This window comes from Syngnathus typhle, linkage group LG15 (genome assembly GCF_033458585.1).
Source record: "Syngnathus typhle isolate RoL2023-S1 ecotype Sweden linkage group LG15, RoL_Styp_1.0, whole genome shotgun sequence".
In the NCBI taxonomy this organism is placed as follows: domain Eukaryota; kingdom Metazoa; phylum Chordata; class Actinopteri; order Syngnathiformes; family Syngnathidae; genus Syngnathus; species Syngnathus typhle.
Window position 1 is genome coordinate 1,276,294 of NC_083752.1, and position 27,907 is coordinate 1,304,200.

The window sequence follows — 27,907 nt, forward strand, 5'->3', positions numbered from 1 at the left end:
CTCCCTTCTGCGGCGGGCCTGATTCAAATCCTTGTCGGGCTGACCGTTTCACTCAGCCAAAAGAGAGAGGGAGGTCTGGACGAACATGCCTGGCCTCTGCCACTGTTGCTCATTTACTCGCTCGCTCGCTCGCTCATTTATTTGGCAATTGGTACAGGTGCTTATGGTGTACTTGTTCATTTGTTCCTCCGTTCGCTAGCTGGGCAGACGCTCCGATCGTGAGAGCTCAGGTAACCCAAGTCATTGAATCTGTCAAGCCTCACTCTGTCGAGGTGTGAAGTGATCCATCAAGGATGCGAGGGTGCGGCGGTTGTTCTCCCTTCCACTTCCTGCTGGTGGCGCTGTGCGTGGTGCTGCTGTGCTGTGCCGCGCTGACGGCGCTGATGTGGACGCACGTGTCACCGCCGGGTGAGCGCCTCACTTCCATCATCCTCGCCATACATGATACGAAGAGGAATTTGCCGCCCTCGTGCGGTGGCATCGCGTGTTGTGAATCGAGGGGTTGCTTTGCTGCCATCTTGAGGCATCGACGGGCAATTATGCCATTTTTCATGATTATTTTTATTCATTGATGTCGTCGGCTAACGAGAGGCACGTGCGCGTGTTACCAGAGGCGGAGGTGCATCCAGTCACGTGTCCCGCGTACCACACTTCCTGCGAACGCTCGTCCACGTGCGTCCACGTCGACCGGTTGTGCGACGGCATCGACGACTGCGCCGACGCTTCCGACGAAGACGCCGCTCGTTGCGGTCGGTGCCTCACCGTCCACCTCGCTTAAGTCTTAAGGGTTTGTCGTTGCGACAAGCTCATCGTACTGTTTCCGTAGCAACGACCTGTGACGGACAGTTCGCACTGCACGGCCCAACGGGATGGTTTGCCTCTTCTGCAAACAGCAGCTTCTGTCGCTGGATCATCAGGTCCAAAAAGCACTTTGGAGACTTTCCACGATTGGTTAGTAAACAATCATTGCCTAACCCGAACCATAAATGGGTTTTTGTGTGTGTGTGTGTGTGTGTGTGTGTGTGTGTGTGTGTCTTTGTTTTCTTTATTGTTTCCTTCAGGGTCCAAAGGGGATTTTCTGTTCAGGTCAACTTCCACAAGTTTGAAAGCCTAGAAAATGTCCATATCGTGAGACTTTACGAAGGGCTTGGTCCCGAGAAGAAGATGGCAGGTCAGGAGGGCCTACAGCAGTGCCTAGTCAGGTCTCGGGTCACGTTCTCGATCAGATCCAGGTTAAGATTCCTATCAAGTCATTTTAGGTCCTTGATCAGTTCAAAAGGCAGAAGATTTGGATCAAGTTATGGATCAGAGTAAGATCCTGGTCAAGACTTGAATTAGGTCTAGCTCGATCTGGTCGAGGGCATGCCCTCGCCCAAGTTCCTGGCCCGGTCCTGTATCGGATCTTGACTCACGTCCAGTTGAGAAAGAACCGGTCCCGAATTGATATCATTCATTCTTCAATTGCAGCCGAGCTCTCGGGGTCCACCCCTCCCGAGACTGTGTGGCTTCTGACGGCCCGATCCACTATTGAGTTTTTCTCAGACAATTTGGAAGATGGGTCGGGATTCAACGCCACCTTCCGTGCCAGCGACCTCTCGAAACTGCCAGGTGCTCACGCCGCTACCTCTGAGCCACCGTGGCAAAAGCAGTGTTAGTATGTTGTTGTTGTTGTTGTTGTTGTTGCTGCTGTTTTTCAGATTCGGAGAAGCTTTCCTGCACATTTGAGCACGGCTTTTGCTTCTGGAGGCAGGAACACGAAGACGACGGTGACTGGCTTCGGAGCAGAGGCGCCACATTTCCGCCGCTCAGTGGCCCAAGCATAGATCACACGCTAGGAAACGGGTCGGGTGAGTGCTCTTGATCAGACCGCGATCAAGTCCTGGTCAGGTTTCAGATCAGGTACAATATCAGCTTCTCGAGTCAGTATTGAGTTAGTTGCAGGACGGCTTCCTTGATTGTATAACTTTGATCAAGTTTAGGTCCGGTGCCGCTGTGGTCTTGAATCAGGTATCAGCCCATGTCCTAGAACGGCGATTAGGTCATGACAGGTCCTGGTCAGATCTTAAGGTCTTAGGGTTAAGGTCTTGGATTTGGCGCCGTATACATTTTGGGATCAGAAATCGAATCAGGTAGAGCGGGGGTGTCCAAACCTTTTGCAAGGAGCGTCAGATTTAGTAACGTGAAGGGGCCCGGGTGCCAAACGCTGCGTGTTCGCTTCTCTTCTTGGGGTGCTAATGGCACGTCAAACGCTTTGTGTGGCGGGCTCCATCTAGTGTTGAGACTGAGAAGTGCAACAGAGTTGAGCTCAAGCTTCTTGTGCGGGCCATGTTCAATTATGTTTTCAGAATTTGCTGCGGGCCAATAAAAACTGGACCGCGGCCGTAGTTTGGACACCCCTGAGGTAGAGAGGTCCTTGATCAGCTCTTTTATCGGGTCTCGGTAAGGTCCCGAGTTGGCGTCTTTGCATCGTGTTAGCATGGTATTAGCCTAGTTCTAATCGCGTGTTTGCTGACTCAGGTTTCTACTTGAGCACCCCTCTGAGTCCTGGCCAATGGCTGAAGACTTTCAGGATCTACAGCCTACCTCTAACTGGGCCCAAGCAGCCAATATGCCTTGGGTTTTGGTAAACGGCACAAACTAACGAGGAAATGGTTGACGGGTGTAAAACTCAACTCGTGCATACGCCTGTTTTGGGCGGTGTGGGTTCTGAATTTGAAGGTATCACATGTTTGGGGAAGACGTCCACCGTCTTCAACTGTCGCTACGTGGCGCATATCCAGGCGACGTGGACGCTGTGGTGTTCCGCAGGGACGGGAACTATGGTGACCGCTGGAACTACGGACAAGTGCTCCTCAACTCTACCTCTGACACTCAGGTGGATCAAGTGACTCAAACTGATTTGAAGGCTGATATCAAAGTGGACTTTACTGAATTTTCCAAATGATTTCAAAAGCTGATTTTCAAATCGCCTTTAACCCATTTAAAGACTTTAAACTACAATTCAGACTGGATTCAACAAAGGGGGTCAGCTCTGCTTATACTCTGAATGATTTTCGCTGATTTGAAGGAGAATTCCAACTGATTTCAAAAGAATAAGAAGCTGTTTTTCCCAAATGGATTGCCGACTGCTTTCCTAGTGCTTTCGCGCTGCTTCGATCGTGATCCCCAACTGGTGTCAGACTGACCCGGCTCCAATCGATGTGTGCAGATTGTGTTTGAAGCTCTGAAGAAAGGCGGGATGAGAAATGACATTGCCTTGGATGACATCACTTTGATGCCCCAGCCTTGTGGGCCCGCCCCCCCGGAACCCACCTTAGTGCCCACTCCGACACCTGTCCCCACCGTGTCGGGTAAGCACCGCGCCCACTCTCCTGGGCCGTAATTGCTATGGCGAGCGAGCGAGCGAGCGACTCCGCTCTCTCTTGTCTGGTTCGGTCTTACGTCAGCTGACTGCGGTGGTCCTTTTGACGTGTGGGAGCCAAACTCCACCTTCAGTTCACCAAATTACCCGCGAGCCTACGGGAACGGAGCTCGCTGTGAGAACTCTCGGCCGGCCGGCTTTGTTGATTGATTGTTGATCAAAGCGGCCTGACGTCTACCGTGGTCATCCTTTCCTCCCGCAGGCATGTGGACGCTCCACGCTCTGCCAGGTCGAAACATCCACGTCCACTTCCTAGACTTTGATGTCGAAGACAACTACGACGTCGTGGAGCTGCGCGACGGGGTGGGGCCTAGCTCGACCTTACTGGGTGAGTCTCGTACGTCTCACGACTATGGTGGCACGTTAGCCTAACTGAAGAAATGAAGTGGGAATGCTTCCAGGATGCGGCTCTCTCCTACACGCTAGTGATGAGACGACAATGGACTAACGGTACGGCTGATTCCTAATATTAAGGTGTGCGCTCTGTCCCCTTGCGATCGCGCAGCCATTCTCACCGGGAGCGGCGGCACCGCCAGAGACTTGTTTTCAACGCGCAATCGGGTGACCGTCTGGTTCTTCACGGACAGCTCGGGAAACGGACGGGGATTCAAAGCCAACTTTACCTCCGGGCTTGGCCTGGGGTCTTCAGGTGAGGTCCGCCGCCACCGATATGAAGTTGTGGAGACACGTCGCCGCCGCCGCCGCATGTCCGTACGTGCGTTCGTGTGGCCAAAGCAGAACCGTGCCCTGCGGAGCAGTTCCAATGTGACACGGGCAGCTGTATCCATGGAAAGCGTCAGTGCGACGGGAGGGTGGACTGCGCCGACGCTTCCGACGAAGCTAACTGTGGTGAGGACAGCCCGGATCACGCAAAGCGTAACTCGGTCACGTTGAGCAAAATGTACTTGACACCGACGGGCGCTTTCAGTCGTGTTGCAGGAGAACGCCTCCGGTCGTCTCCGCTTTCAGATGGCCTCCTCTCAGTATGCGGTGTGCGGAGACACCTGGACCCCGCGCCTGTCTGTCTTCATCTGTCAGTACTTGGGATACAGGTAGTAGACTTTAGCACCTGACCGGTCAGCGCCTCGGATACAGCTTGACTACTTGAGTAAGATGCAGGGGATTCAAAGACGACTTAAGTTGACCTAGGCCAATTCTTTCTTTGATTATGTATTTCTCCATTGATACTATTTGTCGGAACTACCTGACCTCCAATAGAGATGGACCTGACCGATACGTAGCGACTAGGGGTGTAACGATTCATCGATACACATCGACTAATCGATATAATGCTCTACGATTTATTGGCATCGATGCTAAACGTAAACATCGATTTATATCGCCGTGTTTGACCTCGGACATTAGACGCGACTTTATTTTGAAATCCAGTTCATTGTTGCTGGCTTCCTCTTTCCGGGCGCAGTGCGCGGCGTGTTGCGTTGTGAGCAGAGCAGGCACGTGAAAGGGGAGTCGACAACTAGTACCCGGCTCCTGGGCTGGCGCTATGGCTAGTGTCCAAAAAGACGAGGAAATTTGCTCCCCTTTAGGCTTCGAGTCATTCCTTTGGAAGCACTTTGGATTCCAAAGAAAAGATGGCTCAACGGACAAGACACGTGCAGTTTGTAAATCCTGCCATCCGGTGATCAAATATTCAGGGAGCACAAATCTCGCCGCACATTTAAAGAAAAAAACACGACATCAAAGTTCAGTGTTAAAATAAGCACTTTGTATACTGCAATACTCTTGTCATTTCCTAAACAAAGAGTTTGCAGTACCTTGTTGATTTTGCGTATGAAGTGTTATAAATCAGGATATTGTTCTATATTTTTTATTTAAAAAAAATAGAAAATCGATCGTAGAGCTCTATATCGTGATGTATCGTGAATGAATCACAGCAGGCTTTAAGATATCGGCAAATATCGTATCGTGATTCTTTGTACCGATATATCGTATCGTGACAAAATCCGCGATTTACACCCCTAGTAGCGACCAATCTGGGGTACTTGTAGGACCTGACCTGTCAGTACTTGGGATACAGCGCTAATTGGGACGCTACCAGTCAGTCAGCACCTGGGATACAGGAAGACCAAGTCGAGGCTCCCACTTGTCACTGCAAATACAAGTTGACTACCCATAGCCGTCGTCCAGGTCGGGGGTGTCCACGCTGCTGCCCGCCGTGCCGGGAGATTCACATTTCGCCAGTGTCGAGGTCACCGCTAACGGAAGTCTGGAATCCAGCGTGAGGTACGCAAAGACTTGGGAGAGTGTGTCTTTGTCAAACTCGTCAGCGAACGCTTGACGTCATTTCCAACCAGAGTCGATTGTTTTTGGTTTTGCAGCGAGCGTTGCGTGGGCCACCGTGTGGTTTCTCTTCGCTGTGACAATCAGCGTGAGTGACAATCGCCACCCTTCATCAAAGTCGCCCGCGGCGCATTGCACTTGCCGCCTTTGTTTTGTTTCGTTTGTTTTCAGCATGCGGCCTTCGTCTCGTCACCAGCGACACTGTCGACCAATCGGCAGATGGTGAGAGCGGGAAACCGCAGTGAACATTTGCAAAGTCACATACGTAGTATTTGTGTTTCTTCTGTCTGGGGGGGGGGGGGGGGAGAAACCCACACTTCACCCTTCTTACGTTGTTGCTATTTCCAACCTGATTTAGCGTTTGCTGTTTTTTGTTTTCAAATAAGGGGAGGTCCGAGTGGTGGGTGGGTCGGACGCCGCCAAAGGGGCGTGGCCGTGGATGGTGTCGCTGCACTGGAACGGTCGCCACGTGTGCGGTGGCGCTTTGCTCGGTCGCCGTTGGCTGCTGACTGCCGCCCACTGCGTGTACGGGTGGGTGAGAGCGCCGAGCTGACCGTAGCCAGGTCTGACGGTACGGCGGAGCTGACGACGCGTCTTTGGCAGGAAGGAGCGCCCCCTGGGCCGCTGGTCGGCCAAGTTGGGTCTTCGGGCTCAGAGCCAGGCCGGGGCCGTGCACTCGTTCCAAATTGATGCCGTGATCATCAACCCGCACTACAACAGACTCAGCAAAGAGGCCGACATCGCCATGATGCGCCTGAGCACGCCCACCAACTTCACTGGTAGTATTTTGACACACCCGCCCGCTTCCTGTTCCGAGAAATCGCACCCGCACATTCTGAATCGGTGTGTGTGTGTGCGTGGGCGCGCGTTTGTGCACAGATCTGATCCAGCCAGTGTGTTTGCCTGAAAACGCTCAAGAGTTGACAGCTGGAAAGAAATGTTGGATTGCCGGATGGGGGAGGCAGGCTGAGGAGGGTCCGTCACCTGTCTATCTGTCCGCCTGTCTGTCTTGCGACCTGTTGGTCTCAATGTGTGTGTCCGTTGCACAGGTTCTCTTCCAGACATTCTGCAGGAGGCCAAGGTTCCCCTGGTGGGCCAGGTCTCGTGCCAGCGCGCCTTGCCCGAGTACACCATCACGTCCAAAATGCTGTGCGCGGGCTTCCCAGAGGGCGGAGTGGACTCGTGTCAGGTGATCACTATCCACCCTAAACCTGCCCGCAAGACACTTGACAAGACGCGTGACTTCTTCACACAGGGCGACTCTGGCGGCCCGCTTATGTGTGAGGAGGAAGGACACTGGACTCTGATTGGTCTGTTTTTGGTCTCCCGTTTCTCAACTTGCGCTCGGAATCAAGTTAACTGTGCGATCGATGGGTCTCCGACAGGTGTCACGTCCTTTGGGATGGGTTGCGGTCGGCCCGAGCGACCCGGGGTTTACGCCAGAGTCTCGGCCTTTGTCGCCTGGATGGCAGAAACGCGACGCTCCTGGTCATCGTGATCATCCACCTCCTCTTCCTACTCTTCTTCCTCTCCTGCCACTCTACTTTCACCTCCCCTTTCTTTTTTTCCTTCTCTTCTTCTACTTTGTCCTCTCCTTCTTTTCCTATGACTCCTCAACTTCCTCCTCCTCTCCTCGTTTTCCTTGGACTCCTCTGACCCCCCCCCCCCCCCCCTTCACTGTGGAGGCCGTGACTATCGATGACATCATCCAGCTCGAGCTGCTCCGATTGGCCGCAGTGCAAATTCCATGTGCACAAAGTTATTTTATCACGTTACTGTGTTCTTTCTCGCTGACTTTGACTGCGTGGCCGGCCGTAAGAAGACACTGACTCTCTCTCGCGCTCTCGCACACGCACACACGAGTGCGTGGGTGGAGTCAGGAGGACTCGAATGTCGCGTGAGCACACGCACGCACGCACGCACACACATACTCACGCACACACAGCGAGAGTCAGCCGAGTCGCCAGGACATGAAGATATGAACGCACGAAGCCGAGAAGATATGAAGACATGAAGACATGGACTTGCTAGTGTGCGCGGTGTTCGTTGTATTTGTGAGCGTCTCTCCCGTCAGCACTCGCAGCACAGGTAACCGCAAATACTAGCAGCAGGACTGCTGATATTGCCATTGAACATATTTGACACGACGCTACAGTATACTTGAGTGAGCGAGCGTATAAAACTTCTGTGCTTGGTTCATTCATTCGTGTCAATACGTGTACTGATTGGCGGATGATGTCATAAAATGTATGCTGAACGTGTGCTGCAGTATCTTCTCTCGTGAACTTAAAGTCTGACGAGGCCCTAGCCTAGAGGATGCCTTAATCTTTTTTTTAAATAGCTTAAACTATTTCCAAGATCTTTAGATCAGGTTCGTCATACAGTACAGCCTATGGAATTAGTATCGTATGCTAATACGTGGATGGAGTTGCTCGTCGGTTGTCCTGTTTCCAGTGCATCACAATTTCCATCAGTGGCGTCCCCAATCTGCTCTAATAAGACACGAGATGAAATCATCGTAGCGTTCCAACAAGTTTCCATGCCACAAATCACGTGCTGGAAAGTGTGTCTGTGACAAGCTGGAAAAGTTACCAATGAGCGGATTGATTGATTGATTAAGTTTGAACGCGTCTTCGTCGACCAATGAGGTGGACGATTGTGTTTGTCATTTAAAGAAAAAAGTACGTACTCATTCCCTGAGGCGATGGATTTGTTTTTCTCAGATTCCCTCCATGAAGTTTTGTCCGAGTTCAGCGTGGTTCGCCCAGTCAGAACCGACTCGCTGGGCCGCTTCCTGTCGGTGTCGCTCTCTGCCCAGTCCCCGCCGCCGCCGCCGCGCAGCAAAAGACAGGCCCCCTGGAGCGAGACACCATGGACTTCGGACTCGGAGCTCTTCTACAACGTGACTGTGTTTGGACAGGAGATGCACCTGCGGCTGCGTGCCAACCTCCGCCTGCTGGCCCCGCACGCCACCATGGAGTGGTGGCAGGAGTCGGAACCAAAGCGCTCGGAGCCAATCGGGGACACGGGCTGCCTCTATACGGGGGGCGTGTCCAACATGGAGGACACGAGCGTTGCCCTTAGCAACTGCGACGGACTGGTGAGTGACGCTCATCTCATGGCATCAATGACATTCTGTTACTCGACAGACTGCTCAGTTATCAAGTCCAGCGGGGCGGACTGCTTATCTGTCTCTAGATCATACACCAGCTGACACGTTACACTTATCTCACGGAGTCATTTTGACACGAGCAGACAAGCAAACCATCAGTGAAGCCACCTGTGGCCGGCCGCTCGAATCATGGCTTTGACCAAAAAAAAGATTATGCTCATTTCAGTAAAGAGTGGGCTCCACGCTCGCATTCTATTTTGTGTGTTCCTCGGCTGGGAAGCAATGGAGTCAAAATGCCAGATAACTAAGATGTAAGGAATGGGAGGGAGGGAGACAGGGAGGTTGTAAAAAGCGGCAGCGGCCGGCCACGTGCACACTGCCTGCACACTGCCTGCACACTGCCTGCACACTGCCTGCACACTGCCTGCACACTGCCTGCACACTGCCTGCACACTGCCTGCACACTGCCTGCACACTGCCTGCACACTGCCTGCACACTGCCTGCACACTGCCTGCACACTGCCTGCACACTGCCTGCACACTGCCTGCACACTGCCTGCACACTGCCTGCACACTGCCTGCACACTGCCTGCACACTGCCTGCACACTGCCTGCACACTGCCTGCACACTGCCTGCACACTGGCGGCGGGCTGCCTGCACACTGGCGGCGGGCTGCGCACGGAGACCTTTTCAATGTCTGGCTGCTCAGAGTGCAGCTGTGATGGGATCCAGATGTCGTGGAAAGATGAGACTCGTCGAAAGGAATGAGCTGCACAAACACTCGCACGGGAAGGACTTCATTTGTACTCGCACTCCCTTTTATTTGGAAAGCCGTCTTCTTTGGAAATTTCCCGTTGCTCGCGACACCTTTTGCTCCGCTCCTATCCTATCCTATCCTATCCTATCCTATCCTATCCTATCCTATCCTATCCTATCCTATCCTATCCTATCCTATCCTATCCTATCCTATCCTATCCTGTTCTGTTTTCCACAACCGCAGTCCTTCACCCACTGCATCTGCAGTTTAGATGATCTCGAGACCCCCAGTGGATATTTAGTAGCGCCTCGGTAGCTCTCGGGCGATAAATCTCAAGACGTCCAGCAGCTCCTCGGAAGCGCTTTGTTACACCTTTTGTCGATGCAGAGTAGCTCTTCAGTGGATAGTAGTAGACTTTTCGGATCACAAGGAGGTCCTTGTTTTGTTTTCGGGCTCTTCAGTAAATTCTGCAGTTCCAAACTAAAACCCAAGTCAAGTGGATCCCAAGTGGACCTTTAGTAAATGGTCAGTATACCCTCAGTACACTTTTGGTCAAGCCCTCAGTAGGGAAACAACCACGAAGCACGTCGTAGATCATCTGGAGATCTGCAGTTGATCTTCATTATTGGTGAGACCGACCTTCAGTGATACTGCTTCTGTGGTAAATGGCCCTCAGTAGATTCTCAGTAGATCATTGGACGCTCTTAATTGCTTGAATTCTGCCTTCGGTACAGTAGTTCCCGTGTCGAACTCCACTCGTCAATGGTGTACGTGTACGTGTGGGCAGGCCGGGGTGATTCGAACGAGGGAAGCGGACTTTTTCATTGAGCCCCTGTATCGCGGGGGGCCGGCAGGCCAGGGCCGACTTGACGACGGGGAAGGAGGACGACCGCACATCGTTTACCCCTCGTCCGCTATCGTCAAGTCCGAACGACGGGGCGTCCTTCAAAGCGCTGACTTCCAGCGAGGTCAGGAGAATGCTTCTTCATCGGCATCCGATGTCACGTTGACATTTGCTGACAATTGTGGCGATGTATTCAGGACCTCTCTTAGGTTTCCCGGATCTACCGAGGTCCGAGTCTGCCTCAGGCTGGCGGCAGCAGCAGCGGCGGCGGCGGCGGCGGCGCTACATCAAAGAGGCAGATATTTTCAACATAGAGGTAACGAAGGTCACGTACGTTTGCGGCCTGTCGGTCCCAAGACTCAACCTGCTGACTCCGCAGGTCCTGCTCGCCGTAGATTATTCTGTACTTCTTTTCCACGGACAACAACAGGTCCAGAAATATCTCCTCACCTTCATGAACATCGTAAGTGGACGCACCAGTCACGTACACTACCTGCTCGTCAAAAGTTTGTCTCCAGTCGTAACCTTCAACCAAGTCCCGAGTTGTTGTGACAAAGCAGGTCCCAAAATAAAACATTTCTTGTCAAAAGACAACATGTCGCACACCACGGTATCGTGAAAATGCTCCTCAACGGCAAGACCTGTCAAGTTGCCTGGTGCAAGTCCTGTCTCATGATGACCAAGTCAACAGGAGGAGTGTCATGAATGACTGTAGGACCTCAAAATTAGCACCTTAAATCAAGTCCCCTGTCTCTGATTTTAGCATAACGTTCTGAGGTAATACTTCTAGAAGTTGAGTGGAAGCGGAAGCGGATCCTTCAGCGTTGGGACCCATGTGTTGCAGGTTAACGAGATCTATCAAGACCAGTCTCTCGGTGCCAACATCAACGTTGTTCTGGTGCGAATCGTCATGCTGTCTCCGTCCAAGGTACCAGAAATATGATGGCTCATGGATACTTGTGATACTGAGAGGTCATTCCTCTAGTCCCAGGAGCTCATCTCGGTGGGCAATGCCCAGAAAAGCCTGGAGAACGTATGCGGCTGGTCTTATATCCAGCAGAGGGAGCAAAACCCCAACCAGCAGCATGACCACCTGGTCTACCTGAGCAGACGGGAGTTTGGACCCTCCGGCATGCTAGGTACTGCCTAGCGCTAAGCGCCAGCCTACTTTGCTAATATGAGCCAACAAAGTGAGCCAGTGCTAATGCACACTGCTAACAGAAGACAAATGATGCTTATGCGAGCACTCCTACAACGACCAAGCGCTAAAACAAGCTTGAGCACTGCTGGCGCTAATGCTCCCTATGCTAATAGTAGCGCTACGTGTGCGCAGGCTACGCTCCTGTCACAGGGATGTGCAAGATGCACCAGAGCTGCGTTCTGGTCTTCGAGGACGGTTTCTCGTCAGCTTTCGTGGCAGCGCATGAAATCGGACACGTGTGAGGCACACAAAGACGCAAGCGCAAAAACAAGGGCGACGCCCCGTCCGTCAGCGCCGCTTTGCCCTCGCTGCTGCAGCGTGTCGCCGCTCGCTCACGCAGGTTGGGAATGGAGCACGACGGTGAAGCCAACGAGTGCGACGACGACGTGTCCGTGGGCAGCATCATGTCGCCGCAAGTGGAGGCCACGTTCTACCGCTACCACTGGTCCAGATGCAGCTGGAGCGAGCTGCACAAGTACCTGCAGTAAGACCTTTGCCGTCTGTCCCTTTCTGGTCCCCTTCCTTTCCACTTCCCGTTCACCGGCCGGCCCGCCACTTTAGTTTGCCTGCTCCCTGTCCACTCGTCCTCCCTTTCTGTTGAGTTCCTTTTTCCCATTTCTTGTCTCCGTCCGTCCCATTCCGCCGTCCCCGCGTCACAAGTGTTTGTCTTTCCCCGGTTAGTACGTACGACTGTCTCCGAGACGACCCGTTCAGCCCTGATTGGCCGACTCCGCCACTTTTGCCAGGGTTCGAGTACTCCATGGAGCAGCAGTGCAACTTTGATTTTGGTCCAGGATACGGAAGTTGCACCGCTGTAAGTCTTGACCTGCGCCTTTTTCCAAGGTCTCTGTTGACTTCTTTTGGTATCATTGTGTTTGTTTTGCTGAGGAGGGAGGGAGGGAGGGAGGGATGCTGGTCCACGCTTAAGTGTTGATCCATGCTGGTGTGTTTGTTTGTTTGTTTGTTTGTTTGTTGCCGTCAGTATCCCAACCCTCAGCCTTGCCAGCAGCTGTGGTGCAGCGACTACAACCATCCTTTGTTCTGCAGATCCACGAAAGGTCCGCCTCTGGACGGGACGCCGTGCGGACCCGGCATGGTGAGTGAGCGCAGCGCCCCGCTTGGCCGGCGCCCTGCCGTTGCTCTCGCTCCCGACGACTCCGTCTGCGTGACGCCCGTCTCTGTCCGTCTTCCTCAGCACTGCTTCAAAGGCTTCTGCATCACACTGACGGCTAACCTCCTGAGACAAGACGGCGGCTGGAGCTCGTGGAGCGCCTACACCGGCTGCTCCAGGACCTGCGCGGGCGGCGTCCGGATCCGCTCCAGGACCTGCGATAGTCCAACGTGAGTGAGGTTGTGTTGGGAATCACTCCCGATGGTCTATACGGTGCACCGCCCACCGTATGGTGAGCTGGGTATCTCAAAGGAATCCCTACTTGACTTTTAGTCCCATCCTAGTGGAGCCACGAGGGCTCTGGGGACCGACAGAATGAACACGTAGACGCTTCCTGTTCCTGTGTCCAGGCCGGCCAACGGGGGGCGAGCCTGCTTTGGAAATACTTTTGAGTTCCAACTGTGCAACCAACAAAAGCAGTGTCCGCCCACGACTGACTTCAGGTGAGCGAGAAGATCCCCGTGGAGTCAAACGGCCGTGTGCTCGTCTCGAGGGGGTGAGCCCTCTCATTTCTCCGGGTCCGTATTGACTCGAGCGCAACTCCGCTGCTGCGGTTGTCTCGGGGACAAAACGGTTTTGCTTAATTGCTACCGACTCAATGAGCTGACCTGAAACCGCTTGACGTCTGGATTGACTCGGGGTGCCTTGGAATGTAAATTGTTGAATGATTTCATGACCGCCAGGGACTTGAGTGTCCTGAGTTGGACGGACCTATCATGAAAGTAGTAACTTGTAAGGAATCGATGAAGCAACCCCACTGTGGTGGCTCGGCATGGCGGCGGGTAAACAATGTCCTGGAATGGCTTGACACGTGGTGTGTTTCAGGGCGGAGCAGTGTAGCGCCTGGGACCACGCTTTGGAATACCAGGGAAAAAAACATCACTGGCTGCCTGTGGAACACAGCGACCGTAACTACACACGCACATGTGCACACAATTGGATGAGCATGCCTAGCCTGCCTGCCTGCCTGCCTGCCTGCCTGCCTGCCACATGTTGAAGTCATCAGGCAGTCATCTGCAAATGTACTTTTGGTTGCTCAGACTGAAAATGTCTCCCTCAAAATGTCCCGCGTCCCTCTCGTGATCTGTTGGCCACACCATATCGCCCGCTCTCATTGGCCAAGTCGTGACGCCTTTCTGTGTCTCTCGCTCGCTCGCTCGCTTTTTGCCTCCCTCCCGTCTCACTCGACGTGTCTCTGGGCGGCTGCGTTCCGTTCCATCAGCTGACGAGCGATGCAACCTCTTCTGTCGCTCCAACGAGACGGGGGCCCTGGTTTCCATGAAGAGAGCCGTGCACGACGGGACGCTGTGCTCCTACGACGACGCCTACAGCGTGTGCGTCCGAGGAGAGTGTGAGGTGCCTATTTGTGACGCTCCTGGTGATGGTTGCTCGTCTCATCATCTCATCTCGCTTTCCTCACCTGCATTCCTCCTCCTTCGCTGGCAGCACGTCGGTTGTGACGGCGAGATCGCGTCGGACCGCCAGGAGGACCGCTGCGGCGTGTGCGGTGGAGATCGCTCCACTTGTCGTGTGATCAAGGGAAACTTCAGTCGCAGCGCCAACAAAACAGGTGACTCCGCCCACCCGGCACCTGCTCGGGGGAGTCATCGACTGAAAGCGCATACTTGTGCAAACAAAGCAGTCGTTTGAGCCAATGGTATCAGGACGCACGCGTGGCTTTTCATACACCGTGTCATCGGCCGCGAGCCGTGTCGTCCTACTGTGTGCGGCTGGCTTGTAGCCCTAACGCTTGCGCGTTCTCGTCTTGGATTTCCACACGCTTTGCCTACCGCTGGACAAATAATACGCCGGCCTAGGTTACCTGAAGATCCTGGAGATTCCTCGAGGAGCGCGACACCTCCTGGTGCAAGAGTTCAGGAGGACCCCTCACGTCCTCGGTAGGAGGAGGCGGCGCCTTAGCTCCGGCCGACCCTCGTGTCCCGCCACCCGGGTCACCCCGAGTTTCTCGGTTGCGCAGCGCTCAAGAACCAGGAGAGTGGTCGCCTGTTCCTGAACGGCGAGGGCGCCGAGCCGACGTCCCGCACGCTGGTGGAGATGGCCGTGGCCTGGCAGTACACGCACAGCGCGGTGCAGGAGGCGGTGCGGACCGAGGGCCCCCTCAAGTACGGCGTGGTCATCCTGGTGAGCGCTCAGCGCAACGTTGCGCAGAAGCGCCAGCCACTTTTCGGGCGCGTTAAAAAAAGTGCTGCCGCTACTCAACGGGTTCACTCGCTGTTTAGCGGCGTCTTGAGAAACACCGCTTTCGCTCTCTCCGGCAGCTCCGTTCCCATGGCGACGCCAAGGTGACGGTGTCTTACAAGTTTGTGATCCAGGACCACCTGCGCTCTTCGCTGGAGTCCAACCTGGTGCAGGAGGACGCCATCTTTTACGAGTGGGCGCTCAAGCAGTGGTCTGTGTGCTCCAAGTCGTGCGGCGGAGGTAAAGCAGGGCTCGCCCCCACCCACTTGCCGTGGATGTGGAGCACCGCGTGACTCCTCCTCCGCTCGCCAGGGAAACAGTACACCCGCTTCGGATGCCGACGGAAGGCCGACGGGGTGATGGTTCAGAGAACCTTCTGCTCCAACATCAGCAAGCCGAGAGCTATCACACGCAGTTGCAACCTCGACGTCTGCAGCCCGCCACGGTAAGGTCACAAATGGTGTCGCTCCGCTGGTCTTGGCGGGAACGCTCCAGTGGTTACCGTAGCGACGTCAGACACTCGTCAGAGCACCAAACACTCGGTGAGCCCCGTTGTGTACACACGACGGACGCCCTTTCTGCTCCCAACCAATCAGTTGGATGACCGGCGGCTGGGAGGCATGCAGCGCCTCCTGTGGCCAAAGCGGGTGGCAGCGTCGCTGGGTGGGCTGCCAGCTGGTCTCCGTCGGCGGGCGGCGGCTTTCCGTCAACAGCGAACTCTGCCAGGACAGCCGGCCGGACGCCAAGCGGCCCTGCAACCGCTTCTTGTGCCCAGCGGTGTGGCGGGCCGGGCCCTGGACGCCGGTAAGGCGGGCTCAGGGAAAGCGGGCTCACGGTTAGTAGCGGTGACGCAGGTTCTGTGTCGCAGTGTTCCGTCATCTGCGGCAACGGCACGCAGGAGCGTCGGGTGGCCTGCGTGCGGCCCGAGGGCTCTCCGGAAGGTTCTCCGGAAGCCTCTCCGGAAGGCTCTTCGGGGGACTGTGGCAGCCTGGTCCCGCCCATTGCGAACCGCACATGTCGTGCGCCACCCTGTGGCGGTAAGCGTGCCCGACGTGTCGCGCAGCGTGTGCAGGCGTGGAAGTGCGCAGGCGCTACCTTGACTTCAAAGTGGAATTTGATCCCTGATCACAGGTGGGAAGTCAAATTCTAGCCCAGGTACTTCTGAGTGACAATTTGGAGCACTCCTTTGTACTTTTAATTGAGCTAGTATATTTTGTAAAGTAGCAGATACCTATTTTTGATAGGTTCTCCAAACTCAAACTGCACAGGCACATCTGCAAAGGCGGACAGACCCGATTTTGTTTTTCTCCCGCAGGTGACCCGAAGAGCTTCATGGTCCAGTGGTTGTCCAGATCCAATACGGCCGGCGCGCCGGCTAAGACCGCCTCAAGTAGCGCAAACTCTTTCCACTCACTGTTGCTCTTCCAGTTGTGCTAGGCTGTCATGACGCTTGCGGGTGGGTTGTATCTGCAGGGCAGCGTTGCCGTGGCGACCGGTCGGCGTTTTGTCGCATGGAGTCGCTCAGTCGCTACTGTGCCAACGTGGCCTACAGACAAATGTGCTGCAAGTCCTGCAGCAACTTCAGGTGACCCGCAAGCACGCTGCCATCACGCACCTTTATATGCATCGTCAGCTTTCAAACGTATTGATACGTGAGCTTCTTAAGTGTCCGCGTGTTTGTTTCTACGTGCTCATAATGCTCTTTGTGTTGTTTTTATAGCTTGCCCACCTCAGTGACGCCACAGCCAAGCCCCTCCCCCACCAGCAGTGCTTGGACCATGACTCCGTCCCCCAGCACCACCGACTTTATTTACGTGGACTACGACGACGAGGAATACGCCGCCGAGCTGGTCACGCCTACGCCCGTGCCGCTGGTTTTCCTCACTGAGCCCACGCCCACCGTTGCTATGGTAACCTCTGTTGCCACTGCAACCGCCGCCGGTCAAATGTCCATGACTCCGCCCCTCAGGACGACAGAGGATGTCATCACCCCCGGCGGGAAGGGCCCCACCGCCGACGAACGTTGGTCTCCCTTTCCGCCGACGTCTCCGAAGATGGCAAAGGCCTCGGGGGGCGAGGTTACCTACGGCATTGTGGGATTGGACGGCGATGGGACGAGGGCCTCGCAGAGCCGCTTTGTGCCCCGGGGTCGCCCCATCCGGGAGCGGACGCAAAACAAACGCATCCAGGAGCTTTTGAACGAGAAGCTGCGGTGGCCCGGGCGCCGCCAAAAACATGGTGCCTTGTAGGACGCGTTTCTGGAGAGTGGGGGACATTTGCCATGCTTGTTTCTGTCAGTCCAATAAAGGCTCAACCCTTCCTGCTCAAGTCAATAACATCATCAATTCTATTCAGTCCCTGCCAACGGGAGAGCCTGACACAGTCTACAGTTATAAAAAAAAAGAGATGATTGGATATGTCTCTTGAGAGGGAGGGCAATGCAACTCCAGCATGGTGCATTTTGAAGTGGAAGGATTTGATTTAGTTTCGATGCATCATAATTTATCAATCCAAACCGATTCACCATTCCAATCGGTTTTCGTTACACCCCCAGTACGCAGCACACTCGGACCTTGACGATGACGGATTACTACGTCATGTAGGATGCAGCCGGTCCTTTGCAGCCCTGGAAGCTCCACCTCCCCGGCCCGCGTAACCAGAAATTACGTCATGTAGGACGCAGCCGGTGACTTTGGATAGGTCTTCACATTAGGCCAAAATGGCGGCCGCCGTCGTCCGAGGTTTGGGCTCCGCGTTGTCCAAAAATCTCCGTGAAATCCGAATTCACGTCTGCCAAACGTCCGCAGCCAGTAAGGGAACCAGGTGAGAGCTCACGCATCCCGCGGGCGACGTTTGCACGGAGACATAATAGCCAATGTTCCGCTGTCCACATCCACCTGCTATCGTTCAGTAGCTAACTTAGCCTAGCCGCGGCTCTCCAGTCTAGCGTCAAAGTTGACGCCACCCTCCAAACCGCGAGGCATTTTGGAGACAATGCGATAGATTTTCTTCGGTTACTCAAAGTATTTAAAAAATGTCATGTTGTGCAAGTTGCCATAAAGATTCTCCAGCTGGCCTACCAAAACATGACTGGAGCACGAGATATAGAGCAGAGCAGTATTGTGTGTGTGTTGGTCGGATCACGTCAAATGGGACAGTCTGGCTCTTGGAACTGGACTTGCCAAGGGCCATCATGAAACCGCCTCATGAACCGGCCAGTGGCCCCCGTCCCCGCAAGAGGTGCAGCACTTAACCAATTATTTGGCTACAAGGACGAGGATTTGATGACAAACTACATCAAACTTAAAATTGTCCGAATCCTCGGATTTGGAACCTTTCCCCCAAGTTCGAAAGCAGACTAATAATCTACTTTGGAAATTGCCATTTGTTTCGGACACTCTGTGTACCAAAGCAGAAACTAAATCTAAAGCGCATTGTGACCGCTGTCTTTGCTTTCCAGAGACTTTGTGGAGCAGCACTACGTGGCTCTCAAGCAAGCCAACGCAGACTTCCCCATCCTGATCAGAGAATGTTCCGGAGTGGAAGCCCGGCTGTGGGCCCGCTATGGTGAGTGGCCGCAAGGCATCGCAGGAGAGAACATTGCTTTGGAAGATGTAACGATTTGCGGAATCATTGGCAGCGTGCTTTTGTAACTGTCACTCGTTTCACTCAAAGTCCGTTAACCGATTAATCGGCAGATGTATTTTTAGGAAAAAAAACAAAAACATGATTTTCATATATTAATACAACAAAGTCAAAAAACGTTATGTTGCTATTTTGGCTTTGTTTTCCGTAGTCGCCAGTTATTGTTATATTGTTTATGAGATTTAAAATATAAATACACAATATTTTGCCAATTTTCCAAGCGCCAACACTGTTTGCACATAGGTGTGGGAATTTTCACCGCCTCGAGGGCCTCGGCAGACTTTTCAGAAAGAGGGGGCGGTCGCCCGCTGCCTTGTGAATGAATGAAGCACCCAAGTTGTGGAGCCCACCGCGGAAGCAAAAATCCCGACGGCTATTTTGCAACGTTCGCTCTCTCGTGATAGTTTGACATTGGGTGCTCATTGGCGCAAAGTGCATCCATATTAGGCCTCAAACGCGGAATGGCGCCGGTTTACGTGCGGCTTTTGCCAAGTCCTATAGTCGGCTCGTCGGTTCTGCCCCAAAGTAGTGCTTTGACGCCGGGCTTGTTGTCTGTGTCTACCGACAGATTTGGGGAAGGAGCGCAGCGTCTCTCTGGACAATATGTCCCTTGACCAGGTGGCCCAAAGTCTGCACACGCTGGCCCAGGCCAAGCCGTAAGACACCTGCAAAAAGCATGTGCCCCCCCCCCCACCCACACACACACACACACACACACACAAACTCGCCGTGTCATGTACTGATGTGATTAAGAAAAAGAATGCGAGTGGAGAGTTTTTGGTTGTAAATGTAAAACTAGAATAAAATTCAAGTTCAAAAGTTCAAAGTCACTTTACTGTCAATCCCTTCATATGTCCGGACACACAAAGAAACCGAAATTCCATTTCCTCCATCCCACGGTGCCGAGACACAGTTCACCCCATTGAGTTGGACGTGATGGATGAAAAAAAGCGACACTGACTTGGGTGGCACCAGCTGGTCCTGGTGAACCTTCAGTAGCGGGCAGCAGAGTGTAGCGTAGCTTGCCTTTTCTGCTCTGGACTGGACAAACTCATTTTCACTAATGGCCTTTATGTGGTGTTGTGATTCAACACCAAAATGAGCTACCTTTATTGATCGTTGATCTGATCTCAACCTATTCAGGAAATTGACAACAATACAAGTTTATTTCTATCGTGCATTATACAACAGCTGCTAGACATTTAGCAATGGAAAATGCACAGACAGTGAAACTATCAATTAAAACACCGATTGGGCTACAGTAGCAAAAGAGTTTGTTTAATGAGCTTATCAATGCCACCCTCAGAATTGAGTCATTAATAGACAAAATGTTCAATTTTGTTTCTGATGCCTATCTGTCTCTCAAATATGTATCTATATCACTGTATGTGGAGAGACTTCAAAATTGTAATTTTCATCTGAAATTTAAATGATTACTCTTTTTGGACATTGACTTGAGGAGCACCAAAATCAACTTTTTATTTTTGTAATGCTCGCACAAGTATTTACAGGTATCGACTGCTATTTTAAATACTGGACGCACATGCCCAGAAGGTTAAAATCGTTGGCAACAAAATGTATTGCCAAAGGCTCTTTTGTCATTTTAATATTCACACAAAACTTTTATTTTGACATCCACACTTCCTGTCAGAGGTTTCTACTAAGGGGGAGGGAGGAACGCTGATGAGGCCACAACAGAGCAACGACGACATGAACACAGAAATAAATGACACGGCTTCCTTCCTCCCGCCAAGGGGCAGCGACAACTGGCCGGCCCCACTCCAACTTCTTATGTCACCATGTACTCCTGGCGCTTGTTGAGTCGAACCTGGCACAGCGCCACGGCGCCCACCGCCACGTAAATGGCGGCGGCGATGAAGCAGTTGATGCCCACTTGGCTGTACAGACCGTAGATGTTCTGAGGAGGCTGTTTGCTGCGGAGAGACAAAGGGAGTGACGTCACTTCCCGTTGCCAGACCTAACGGGCTCCCGACACATCGCACGCGTCTCAATTGCAGACTTCTCGCCCAAGATATGGATGGAAATGGAGTGTGGAGGAGGGGGTCGGGCGGGCAGGCGGCACTGACTCGTTGCGGATGTCCTCCTCAGTAAACGGGACGTCCTCGATGAGCACGGCCGACTTGGCGCTGAAGAAGATTCCCAGCATGGCCTGAAACAACGTGGCCAAAAAATGACGCAACGCCACCGGAAAATTGTCTTTTCATCGCATAGCAATCCCGGCTAAATGTTCCATTCAAGGAGTTTGAGAAAAGATTCTCCTTCCCCATTAAAAGAAATTGCTCAATTGACAAAATTGTCAGCAATATGCCCCATTCGCACTATCCTTCTGAACAAAACTTGCCAAGAAAAAGCACGACTTGGATGCTTTCACAATCATTCACGGTCAAGGTCTGACTTGACACTGAGGCATTTTTCCAAACTGGCGCCGTTATTCTGCCACTTCCTGTTCTCAAAATGTCACGTGAAGACGGGGGTCACGTGATCACGTCACAAGCCCAAGGCTACGTCTACAACCTGGAGTCGAACGAATGGCATTAATAGAAAAGAGCATACGACAAAACAAAAAGAAGACGTAAGAGGAGAAAGTTGCGTGCGTCTCACCAACATGATGACGCCCCAGATACTGATAACGATGCCGCACGCGGCCATCTTCGGGCCGCAGAAGAGCAGCGACGGCATCCTTCGCGTTCAACCCTCGCACGACACGACCAAGACGACGAGTGTTGTTGCTCTTCAATGGACCTTCGACTAGAGCTGAAGAAGGAAGGCCAAGGAAGGGAGGACGAAAGGCAGAACGACTGCCGAGCCGACGCAGGCTTCGTGTCAGCTAATCTCGGCGAGACTCGGCCAGCATTAGCTTCTTGCTCGTCTTCTGTTGGTGGCGCATTACCGCCACCTACGGTTGGAAGCGTAGATCGATCAGCATTGACATGACCATGATGCGCCTCTTAGCTTGTTTACGGAAGATTAGTCAGTGAAGAAATAACCTCAAGGTTCGCAGGATTTCTGACTTTGGCCGTCTGCCTTTACGCCAATTCTGAATTTGGAGTCGAATTTAGGCGTTTACCGTTTATGTTAAAAGTGAATTGACACAAGATTTTCGACACCTCCTCGATTCCACGTGCCTAATGGGCCCTGATTTCATTTTCATAAATGCGAGGGTTTTGTTGGAGACATGAATCTATTTGTCAAGATACATTTGTGGTGGAACCTCTCTTTTTCTTCAAACGTTTAATCACTAATCGTGTTCATGTAGTGAGGACAACAATCGACAGGGGGCGCCAACACAAGTATTCTACTACTCTCTCTCACCTTCATAATGTAGTGTTCTCTTCTACTGTGTTACACTAGTTATGCGACACGTAGAACGCACGTGCGTGCATATTTATACTGATTAAATACGCTACATGTTAAACATGTCAGTACAATTACAGTATTTCTACTAACGTACACATTAAGCATACTGCTAGCAGCATAGATAGAAGCATACGTGATAAAAATCGTATCGCACTCGTGCTCACTGCTTGCTTACTTATTACATTGCACTGACTTCCTGGTGATATGACCTTTGAACCCACATGCGAGAACTCACTCCCCCCCCCCCCCCCCCCCCCCACAGCGTGAGCTTCTGCCGCAGCAACCATAAAACTGCGACTGTACTGCGTGTGTGTGTGTAGTCCAATGATTAACTTTTACAAGCATGTGGGTGTGGCCCCAGAGCAAATTACATTTTTTCTCATAGAATTTAAGATTGGGTTTTCTCTCTTTTTCATCTTTCGTCTACTCGATAACCATGGTAACAACAATGACAAGCTGTCACACCCAGCTTCATAGTAATAATCATGATGATATTACTATGTTGTAAATGTGTCATAAAAATGTCATAAAGAGCATGTCATAAATGTGTATAAATGTCCTCAATACATACAAGTGTGTCGTAAATGTGTGTATGAGTATGTCCTGAATTGAATACGTGTAATAGGTGTATCCAACTGTCATAACAGCATCGACTGTGCATGTCCATCATGTGTATCATGAATGTTAATATTCTTTGAATATGTATACATTACAAACGTATCTGTACAAATGTCAAATATTTCATAAATATGTACTCATGTTTTTGCATATACAATATGGGCAAAAGTTAGATGTACATCATCAATGTTTGGAAATGTGTAGAAAGATGTCAGCATTGACTGACAAGGATCCAAATGTATTAAGATGCCATGCATGCAATTTGAACACACTGTAAATTTGTAGAAATGTGCACAGGATGTTCATGAAATGTATTATGCATTAAATGTGTATAATTACAAACAAAACGTGTATGTACTAATTGTGCTGCACAGAAATGTCCTTGTGAAGGATTTTTTTTTTAATGAATCCCTCATAAATGTGCATAGATATTGTCTCTATTGTGAAGGAGATGTGCCCAAATAGATGCGAGAAAGTATAGCACATTGATCATTCTGAGTTCTTTCTCTTTGTGTTTGTTCTCAAAGGCTACACAATGTGGCGGCAAACAAGCGGCGCCCGCGTTAGCGTCCAAGATGAGATGCCGTCTGTCAGCAAGGAACATGATCATTTTGTGCCATCCGAGGATGACGTATCGCCTGGACTAAGGTCAGACGCACGCAGGTGCACAGACAGACAGACAGACAGACAGACACACACACACACACACACACACACACACACACACACACACACAGACAGTCGCCATCTTGAATTGCCAAAACAACCAATTCTGCATCAAGGCCACGAAGCCAGCTCGCAGGCAGCCATTTTGTCCCGGTTGTTTTGCACCTGTCCTGCGTGTGGGCTTGTGTGCATATGTGTGTGAGCATACGTGTGTGTGTGTGTGTGTGTGTGTGTTGACAATTTATACATGTGCGTACATAGCTGCATGCATGCCCGCCCGTCCGCGTGAGCATGTGTGCGCGCGTAAGAGACAAAGAGAAAGGCAAGTAAACATTGGTGCGTCTCCGTGGTGAAAACCTTTTATTGTCATCATCCTCAATAAAACTTTATGGTGGGCAGGCAGGGGAAGCTCCGCCCACTTTGTTAGCATGTAAGCTGCCATATCAAAAGGCCACGGCAAGTCCTGATCAAACCTTGGCGCTCTCGCTATTTTCCGATTTCAAGCACACAAACGAGGCTTCAAATCAAGGTGGCTGTATTCACACGCGCACACGTATGCACTGGCACGCGCCTACACTTGCGCGTGAACACTCATAAGAAACACGTTAGATAAACACCTGCACACAATCATGACACACAGCTACAAACAAACACTCACCAGCAATGGTGACTTTTACTAATATGTCAAGAGGCAAAATGGAGCAAAATACAAAGGTCTTCTGCACACAAAAGTCATGCAATGTCTGTTGAGGTGTGGTGTCCAAAGAGCAAACACAATGAAGGATCCTGCTATCTGGGTGTGCGAGATCATATCACTAACTTGCTGCCGATAGAAGAAAAAAAAAGGAAGAGAGTAGGGAGGGGGGCCGGCTAACCATGTTTTTGTTCATTTTACTTTTGATACAAACAATCTGAAGAAAATCCAAATGATTTACATGTTTGGCATCGCTGTCACGATTGCTAGTGGCCTTTTGCAAAGCGCCAACCAGCAGACCAATCAGGAAGGGTCTGTGATAAAAAGAAAACACACAAGTGCTTGCAAAACTTGAAAATGCTAATGTTGCCCACAAATGGCACGTAATACAGTGAGTTAACTGTAGAGCTGTTGTGGTGTCAAGGTTTCACAGCATTAGCTTATGTTGCTAACCTCTTGTCGCACTGATAAATAGCATTTGCTTTATTAGCTCCGCACTCGGTCTCAGCGTACTAATGTCCCAACTGGTTAAAGCTGAGCTGAGACGTCGTCAACCTCATGGTCACTTAGCATCAATATGCTAATTTAGTTATCTGCCAGTCCGGCATCAAGATGAGAGTGTGGTAATGCAGTGAAATGCTAGCCTCACCGCTACTTAGCATCAGAATGTTTATGTCGCTGACTATAGTGTTTCTTTTCAGTGTCCCGCCGACGTCTTCGTTTGTGGTCATCGTCGCCGCGCATTGTCGCCGCGGTCACGTCACTACGGGGAGGCGGCTTTAGAAGAATAAGCACAGGAAGCAAGCGGGTTCAAAACTCTTCTTTGATGCTGATGGACAGCGAAGACGGCGACACCAGGCCGGACGGAGACACCAGGCCGCTGCTGCTGCTGGTCACCATGGCGACGCTGCCGGAGGACGACGACGACGAGGCAGGCTGCTGCTGCTGCTGTTGCTTCTTCTTGCTGATCTTGCGCTCTTTGGCACGCCGGTTCTGGAACCAGATCTTCACCTGGAGGCCACAAATAGGTACGTGAACACACCCCAATCTCATCTGAGATCTTGTAAATTAAATAATTAATTAAATTAAATAACAACGGGCTGGTGGACAATTGAGCCTTTTTTTTCTACTACGTGCTGCGCTCACGTTTGTTGCCTGCCAGCCCTTTTGAGCAGAATGCCGGCCTCACCTGTCGCTCTGATAGACTGAGGGCGCTGGCGAGCTCCGCCTTCCTGCGGATGGTGATGTACTTGCTGTAGTGGAACTCTTTCTCCAGCTCCAGACGCTGGTGGTCCGTGTAGACCACACGGTACTTGTCCTTTGTCCGCGTCTTCCCGTCTGCAAGCCCAAACTTCCTGTTAGCGTTTGGCACGCAGGAATTCATGTGTACCTGTCTACTTCCCGTTTGGCACCCAGAAAGTCACTTTTGTCAACTTGCTGGAGGATGGAGTACTCAGGAAGACGTCCTTTCGGTCATGTCAGATTTGGCACTTGTGAAATGACTCTGGTCTGCTTTCTGAGCATTTACTATCTTTGTACTATTTATCTTGCTGTTAGCGTTTAGCAAGCAATTGCCTCTTAGCTTTTCAGCACCCTTTCCTGTCAACCGTCTCTTAGTATTAGCACTCGCAGTCCACTACCCGTTAGCGTTCGTTTGGTTCGGCCGAATCCCCAGCGCTCAGTCCATCTGCTACGCATAGCGCGCCGTGATTGACAATAAATGCTAAACACACAAACCCCACACTCAGCGGCTCCCAATCAGCAGATGTCTTGTTAAAAAGTCCCGAGAAAACAAATACAAATAACTCCTCACCTCACCTGCGTCCACGTGCCCTTCTACCTATCTACCTATCTATCTACCTACCTACCTACCTACCTACCTACCTACCTACCTACCTACCTACCTACCTACCTACCTACCTACCTACCTACCTACCTACCTACCTAACGGGATCACCAATATTTGAGTGATGTTCCAGTTACTTCTCACAATTAGTTTACCAAGTCTGTGTTTTGAGTTCCTCCAATAAACCCTGGTCCAAGCTGCACTTGGTCGCCCCGCTCCTTTCCACACTCCATCCGTGACAAGATTTTCTTCAAAAATTGTTGTACCATGATTGTCTTCAAAAAAAAAGAAATTTGTACCCATGTATAATACGCACCCCAGATTTTAGGACAATAAATTAGTTAAATTTTGCGCATTATACATGGAAAAAAACGGTACTCATCTGAGATACACTCTGAACTGGTGCCAGCCAATCGTCAATATTTTTGTCATAGATGATGTCCACAATTAAAAACGTCATTTTGCCAGTTTAGTCAAGAATGCTTTTTTTTTTTTTTATATGAAAACTACATTCTAACTATTGTTATGAATTCTAATGGCGCTTATGTTACTGTGTCATGATGTGAGTAATCACACAGAAGAATAACAATAGTTAACAATATTGTTTTTTTCTTTTCAGAAAGCATTATGAATTTATTTTTTAAAGATGACAAAATGTCATTCTGAGAAGCGTAAATTTAACAAAAATAGAAAAGAAGAAGAGAAGTGAGGCCTTGGTTTTCTCCTAGTTCATCAGGTTTTTGAGCCATTTTCATTTTTTTGTGGTGAAGTTTGAACGGTAAAAGCTTGCGCAAGACGGATTATACCATTCAGCGTGTCAACAACAAAAAAGGTTGCTCAACCTAACCCTAAAATGAATATAAAATATATTGCTGTGTAATTCACGATTATTGTTATTATATTACGCTGATGATGCTGCTGCTGCTGCTGCTGCTGAAAACCTGATGTTCTAGAGAAAAGGAAGGGCATATACAAATCAAGACCAAAAAGTCATGAGGAAAGTTTACTTGTTTTTCTTATTGAAAGTGTAAAAATATGTTGGAGTCATTAGTATCAGGGTTCCATAAAATGTATCCTAAATGGATGATAATAATAATAATCTAGACAATAGTCTCGATTTAGAATGATTGTAATTATTATTTTGCCGATAGTATTGCCACTAATTACAAAATACAATAAGAAACTCAGAGTGACTTCATTTAAATGTGAAATTCAGACGACTAGTAGGAAAAATAAAGATGATGACGATAGTGCACTCTCGACTTACTGGGGTTGGCGAGCGGCGTGGAGGCGCGTCGAATCCACTCGTAGGCGTTCCTCCTCTGCGGGGATCCGGTCGAGCCTTGCCCGGCCGATGCGTTGAGGGATGCGGCCAGAAGTGTCGGGGGCGGTGGCGGCGGCTGCCCGGCAAACTCTGGAGGGCTGAAGCCAAGGTTGGGGCCTCCGGCGGCCACGTAGTGGTGCGCTGCCCACTCGTCACGGGTGGGCTGCGCGGGGTGAGGAGGCGGATGAGGGAGAGGAGGCGGAGGCGGGGCCGGGTAAGCCGGGCTCCAGCCGGCCCCGCTGCCGGGTGCGTTCTGCTGGGCCTGCAGGTGGGGGTCTGCCGCGAGGCCGTGAGGGTGGTGGGGGTGGTGGTAGCCCGCGAAATCCGAGTACTGGGCCGGGCCGGGCATCGGAAAGTGTTGCGGGCTGAGGCCGAGACCCGGATGTCTGCTGCCGGGGTTCTGGTGGTACATGGAGGGGTCCTTGTCCAGCTGCAGGTAGCCCACGTACATTTTGGCTTGTGGGTGAGGAAGAGCGTGGGTGTGAGCGTGGGTGTGGGTATGGGGAGAAGGCAAGCTCCTTCCCTCGTTAGCTCTCTCGCCTGCGCGCGTGTGGCCGGGCCGAGTCCGTAGGCCCGAGCGTCTCCAACTGCTGCCCCCCTTGCGCAGCTCCGCGGCCCCTTATAATGCGTCCTGGTCACGTGGCCGACTTTATTGCGCTCACCTGCAACCACATCCCCCTTCGTCCATCCCTCTCTCATCTTGATCATCCGCACAAGCCCGTGAAAACT

The 27,907-nt window shown here is 51.6% G+C and overlaps 5 protein-coding genes across 5 annotated transcripts; 3 read left to right on the top strand and 2 right to left on the bottom strand.

The window, feature by feature from the left end:
* Positions 1–206: 206 nt before the first annotated feature.
* On the top strand, positions 207–7,347 carry tmprss15 (transmembrane serine protease 15). Its single transcript, XM_061300115.1, is given in 23 exon segments — positions 207–408; positions 612–749; positions 827–917; positions 1,062–1,171; positions 1,468–1,608; positions 1,698–1,847; positions 2,518–2,623; positions 2,719–2,875; positions 3,209–3,350; positions 3,447–3,536; positions 3,624–3,749; positions 3,927–4,070; positions 4,160–4,270; positions 4,350–4,473; positions 5,570–5,665; positions 5,761–5,810; positions 5,894–5,944; positions 6,109–6,253; positions 6,326–6,501; positions 6,602–6,697; positions 6,772–6,911; positions 6,978–7,032; positions 7,108–7,347. Coding segments are annotated over 23 exon segments (2,778 nt in total). The 5' UTR covers positions 207–293; the 3' UTR covers positions 7,332–7,347.
* A 188-nt stretch (positions 7,348–7,535) lies between these two features.
* On the top strand, positions 7,536–17,335 carry LOC133168085 (A disintegrin and metalloproteinase with thrombospondin motifs 2-like). The gene is made up of 25 exons (XM_061299338.1): positions 7,536–7,810; positions 8,446–8,822; positions 10,380–10,560; positions 10,634–10,752; positions 10,816–10,899; positions 11,281–11,364; positions 11,422–11,575; positions 11,770–11,875; positions 11,978–12,121; positions 12,319–12,451; positions 12,620–12,733; positions 12,833–12,978; positions 13,159–13,251; positions 13,634–13,716; positions 14,031–14,164; positions 14,255–14,378; positions 14,626–14,706; positions 14,787–14,950; positions 15,088–15,247; positions 15,320–15,452; positions 15,604–15,811; positions 15,876–16,044; positions 16,323–16,397; positions 16,481–16,592; positions 16,728–17,335. Exons 1-25 carry the CDS (start codon positions 7,741–7,743, stop codon positions 17,254–17,256), a joined length of 3,777 nt encoding a protein of 1,258 aa, XP_061155322.1. The 5' UTR covers positions 7,536–7,740; the 3' UTR covers positions 17,257–17,335.
* A 334-nt stretch (positions 17,336–17,669) lies between these two features.
* Positions 17,670–19,478, top strand: ndufa2 (NADH:ubiquinone oxidoreductase subunit A2). The gene is made up of 3 exons (XM_061299340.1): positions 17,670–17,830; positions 18,468–18,574; positions 19,221–19,478. The coding sequence occupies exons 1-3, from the start codon at positions 17,727–17,729 to the stop codon at positions 19,310–19,312; spliced, it is 303 nt and encodes a 100-aa protein (XP_061155324.1). The 5' UTR covers positions 17,670–17,726; the 3' UTR covers positions 19,313–19,478.
* Positions 19,479–19,799: 321 nt separating this feature from the next.
* Positions 19,800–21,556, bottom strand: LOC133168086 (ribonuclease kappa-B). The gene is made up of 3 exons (XM_061299339.1): positions 21,275–21,556; positions 20,740–20,822; positions 19,800–20,586 (listed from the first exon to the last, which is right to left on the bottom strand). Exons 1-3 carry the CDS (start codon positions 21,350–21,352, stop codon positions 20,442–20,444), a joined length of 306 nt encoding a protein of 101 aa, XP_061155323.1. The 5' UTR covers positions 21,353–21,556; the 3' UTR covers positions 19,800–20,441.
* A 3,262-nt stretch (positions 21,557–24,818) lies between these two features.
* Positions 24,819–27,762, bottom strand: cdx1b (caudal type homeobox 1 b). Its single transcript, XM_061299748.1, has 3 exons — positions 27,122–27,762; positions 25,198–25,346; positions 24,819–25,019 (listed from the first exon to the last, which is right to left on the bottom strand). Exons 1-3 carry the CDS (start codon positions 27,627–27,629, stop codon positions 24,819–24,821), a joined length of 858 nt encoding a protein of 285 aa, XP_061155732.1. The 5' UTR covers positions 27,630–27,762.
* Between the last annotated feature and the right edge of the window lie 145 nt (positions 27,763–27,907).

Bases quoted from the DNA above. Each gene is read 5' to 3' on its own strand.
- LOC133168085 (XM_061299338.1), top strand. From the start codon at position 7,741: ATGGACTTGCTAGTGTGCGCGGTGTTCGTTGTATTTGTGAGCGTCTCT. The intron at 11,876-11,977 runs GTGAGGCACACA...TCGCTCACGCAG, and splicing joins GCGCATGAAATCGGACACGT to GTTGGGAATGGAGCACGACG. The intron at 12,734-12,832 runs GTGAGTGAGCGC...CGTCTTCCTCAG, and splicing joins CGCCGTGCGGACCCGGCATG to CACTGCTTCAAAGGCTTCTG.
- ndufa2 (XM_061299340.1), top strand. From the start codon at position 17,727: ATGGCGGCCGCCGTCGTCCGAGGTTTGGGCTCCGCGTTGTCCAAAAAT. The intron at 17,831-18,467 runs GTGAGAGCTCAC...TTTGCTTTCCAG, and splicing joins GCAGCCAGTAAGGGAACCAG to AGACTTTGTGGAGCAGCACT. The intron at 18,575-19,220 runs GTGAGTGGCCGC...GTCTACCGACAG, and splicing joins CCGGCTGTGGGCCCGCTATG to ATTTGGGGAAGGAGCGCAGC.
- LOC133168086 (XM_061299339.1), bottom strand. From the start codon at position 21,352: ATGCCGTCGCTGCTCTTCTGCGGCCCGAAGATGGCCGCGTGCGGCATC. The intron at 20,823-21,274 runs GTGAGACGCACG...ACGTTGTTTCAG, and splicing joins TCTGGGGCGTCATCATGTTG to GCCATGCTGGGAATCTTCTT. The intron at 20,587-20,739 runs GTCAGTGCCGCC...GTCTCTCCGCAG, and splicing joins GAGGAGGACATCCGCAACGA to CAAACAGCCTCCTCAGAACA.
- cdx1b (XM_061299748.1), bottom strand. From the start codon at position 27,629: ATGTACGTGGGCTACCTGCAGCTGGACAAGGACCCCTCCATGTACCAC. The intron at 25,347-27,121 runs GTAAGTCGAGAG...TTGGGCTTGCAG, and splicing joins CACGCCGCTCGCCAACCCCA to ACGGGAAGACGCGGACAAAG. The intron at 25,020-25,197 runs GTGAGGCCGGCA...TGTGGCCTCCAG, and splicing joins TCAGTCTATCAGAGCGACAG to GTGAAGATCTGGTTCCAGAA.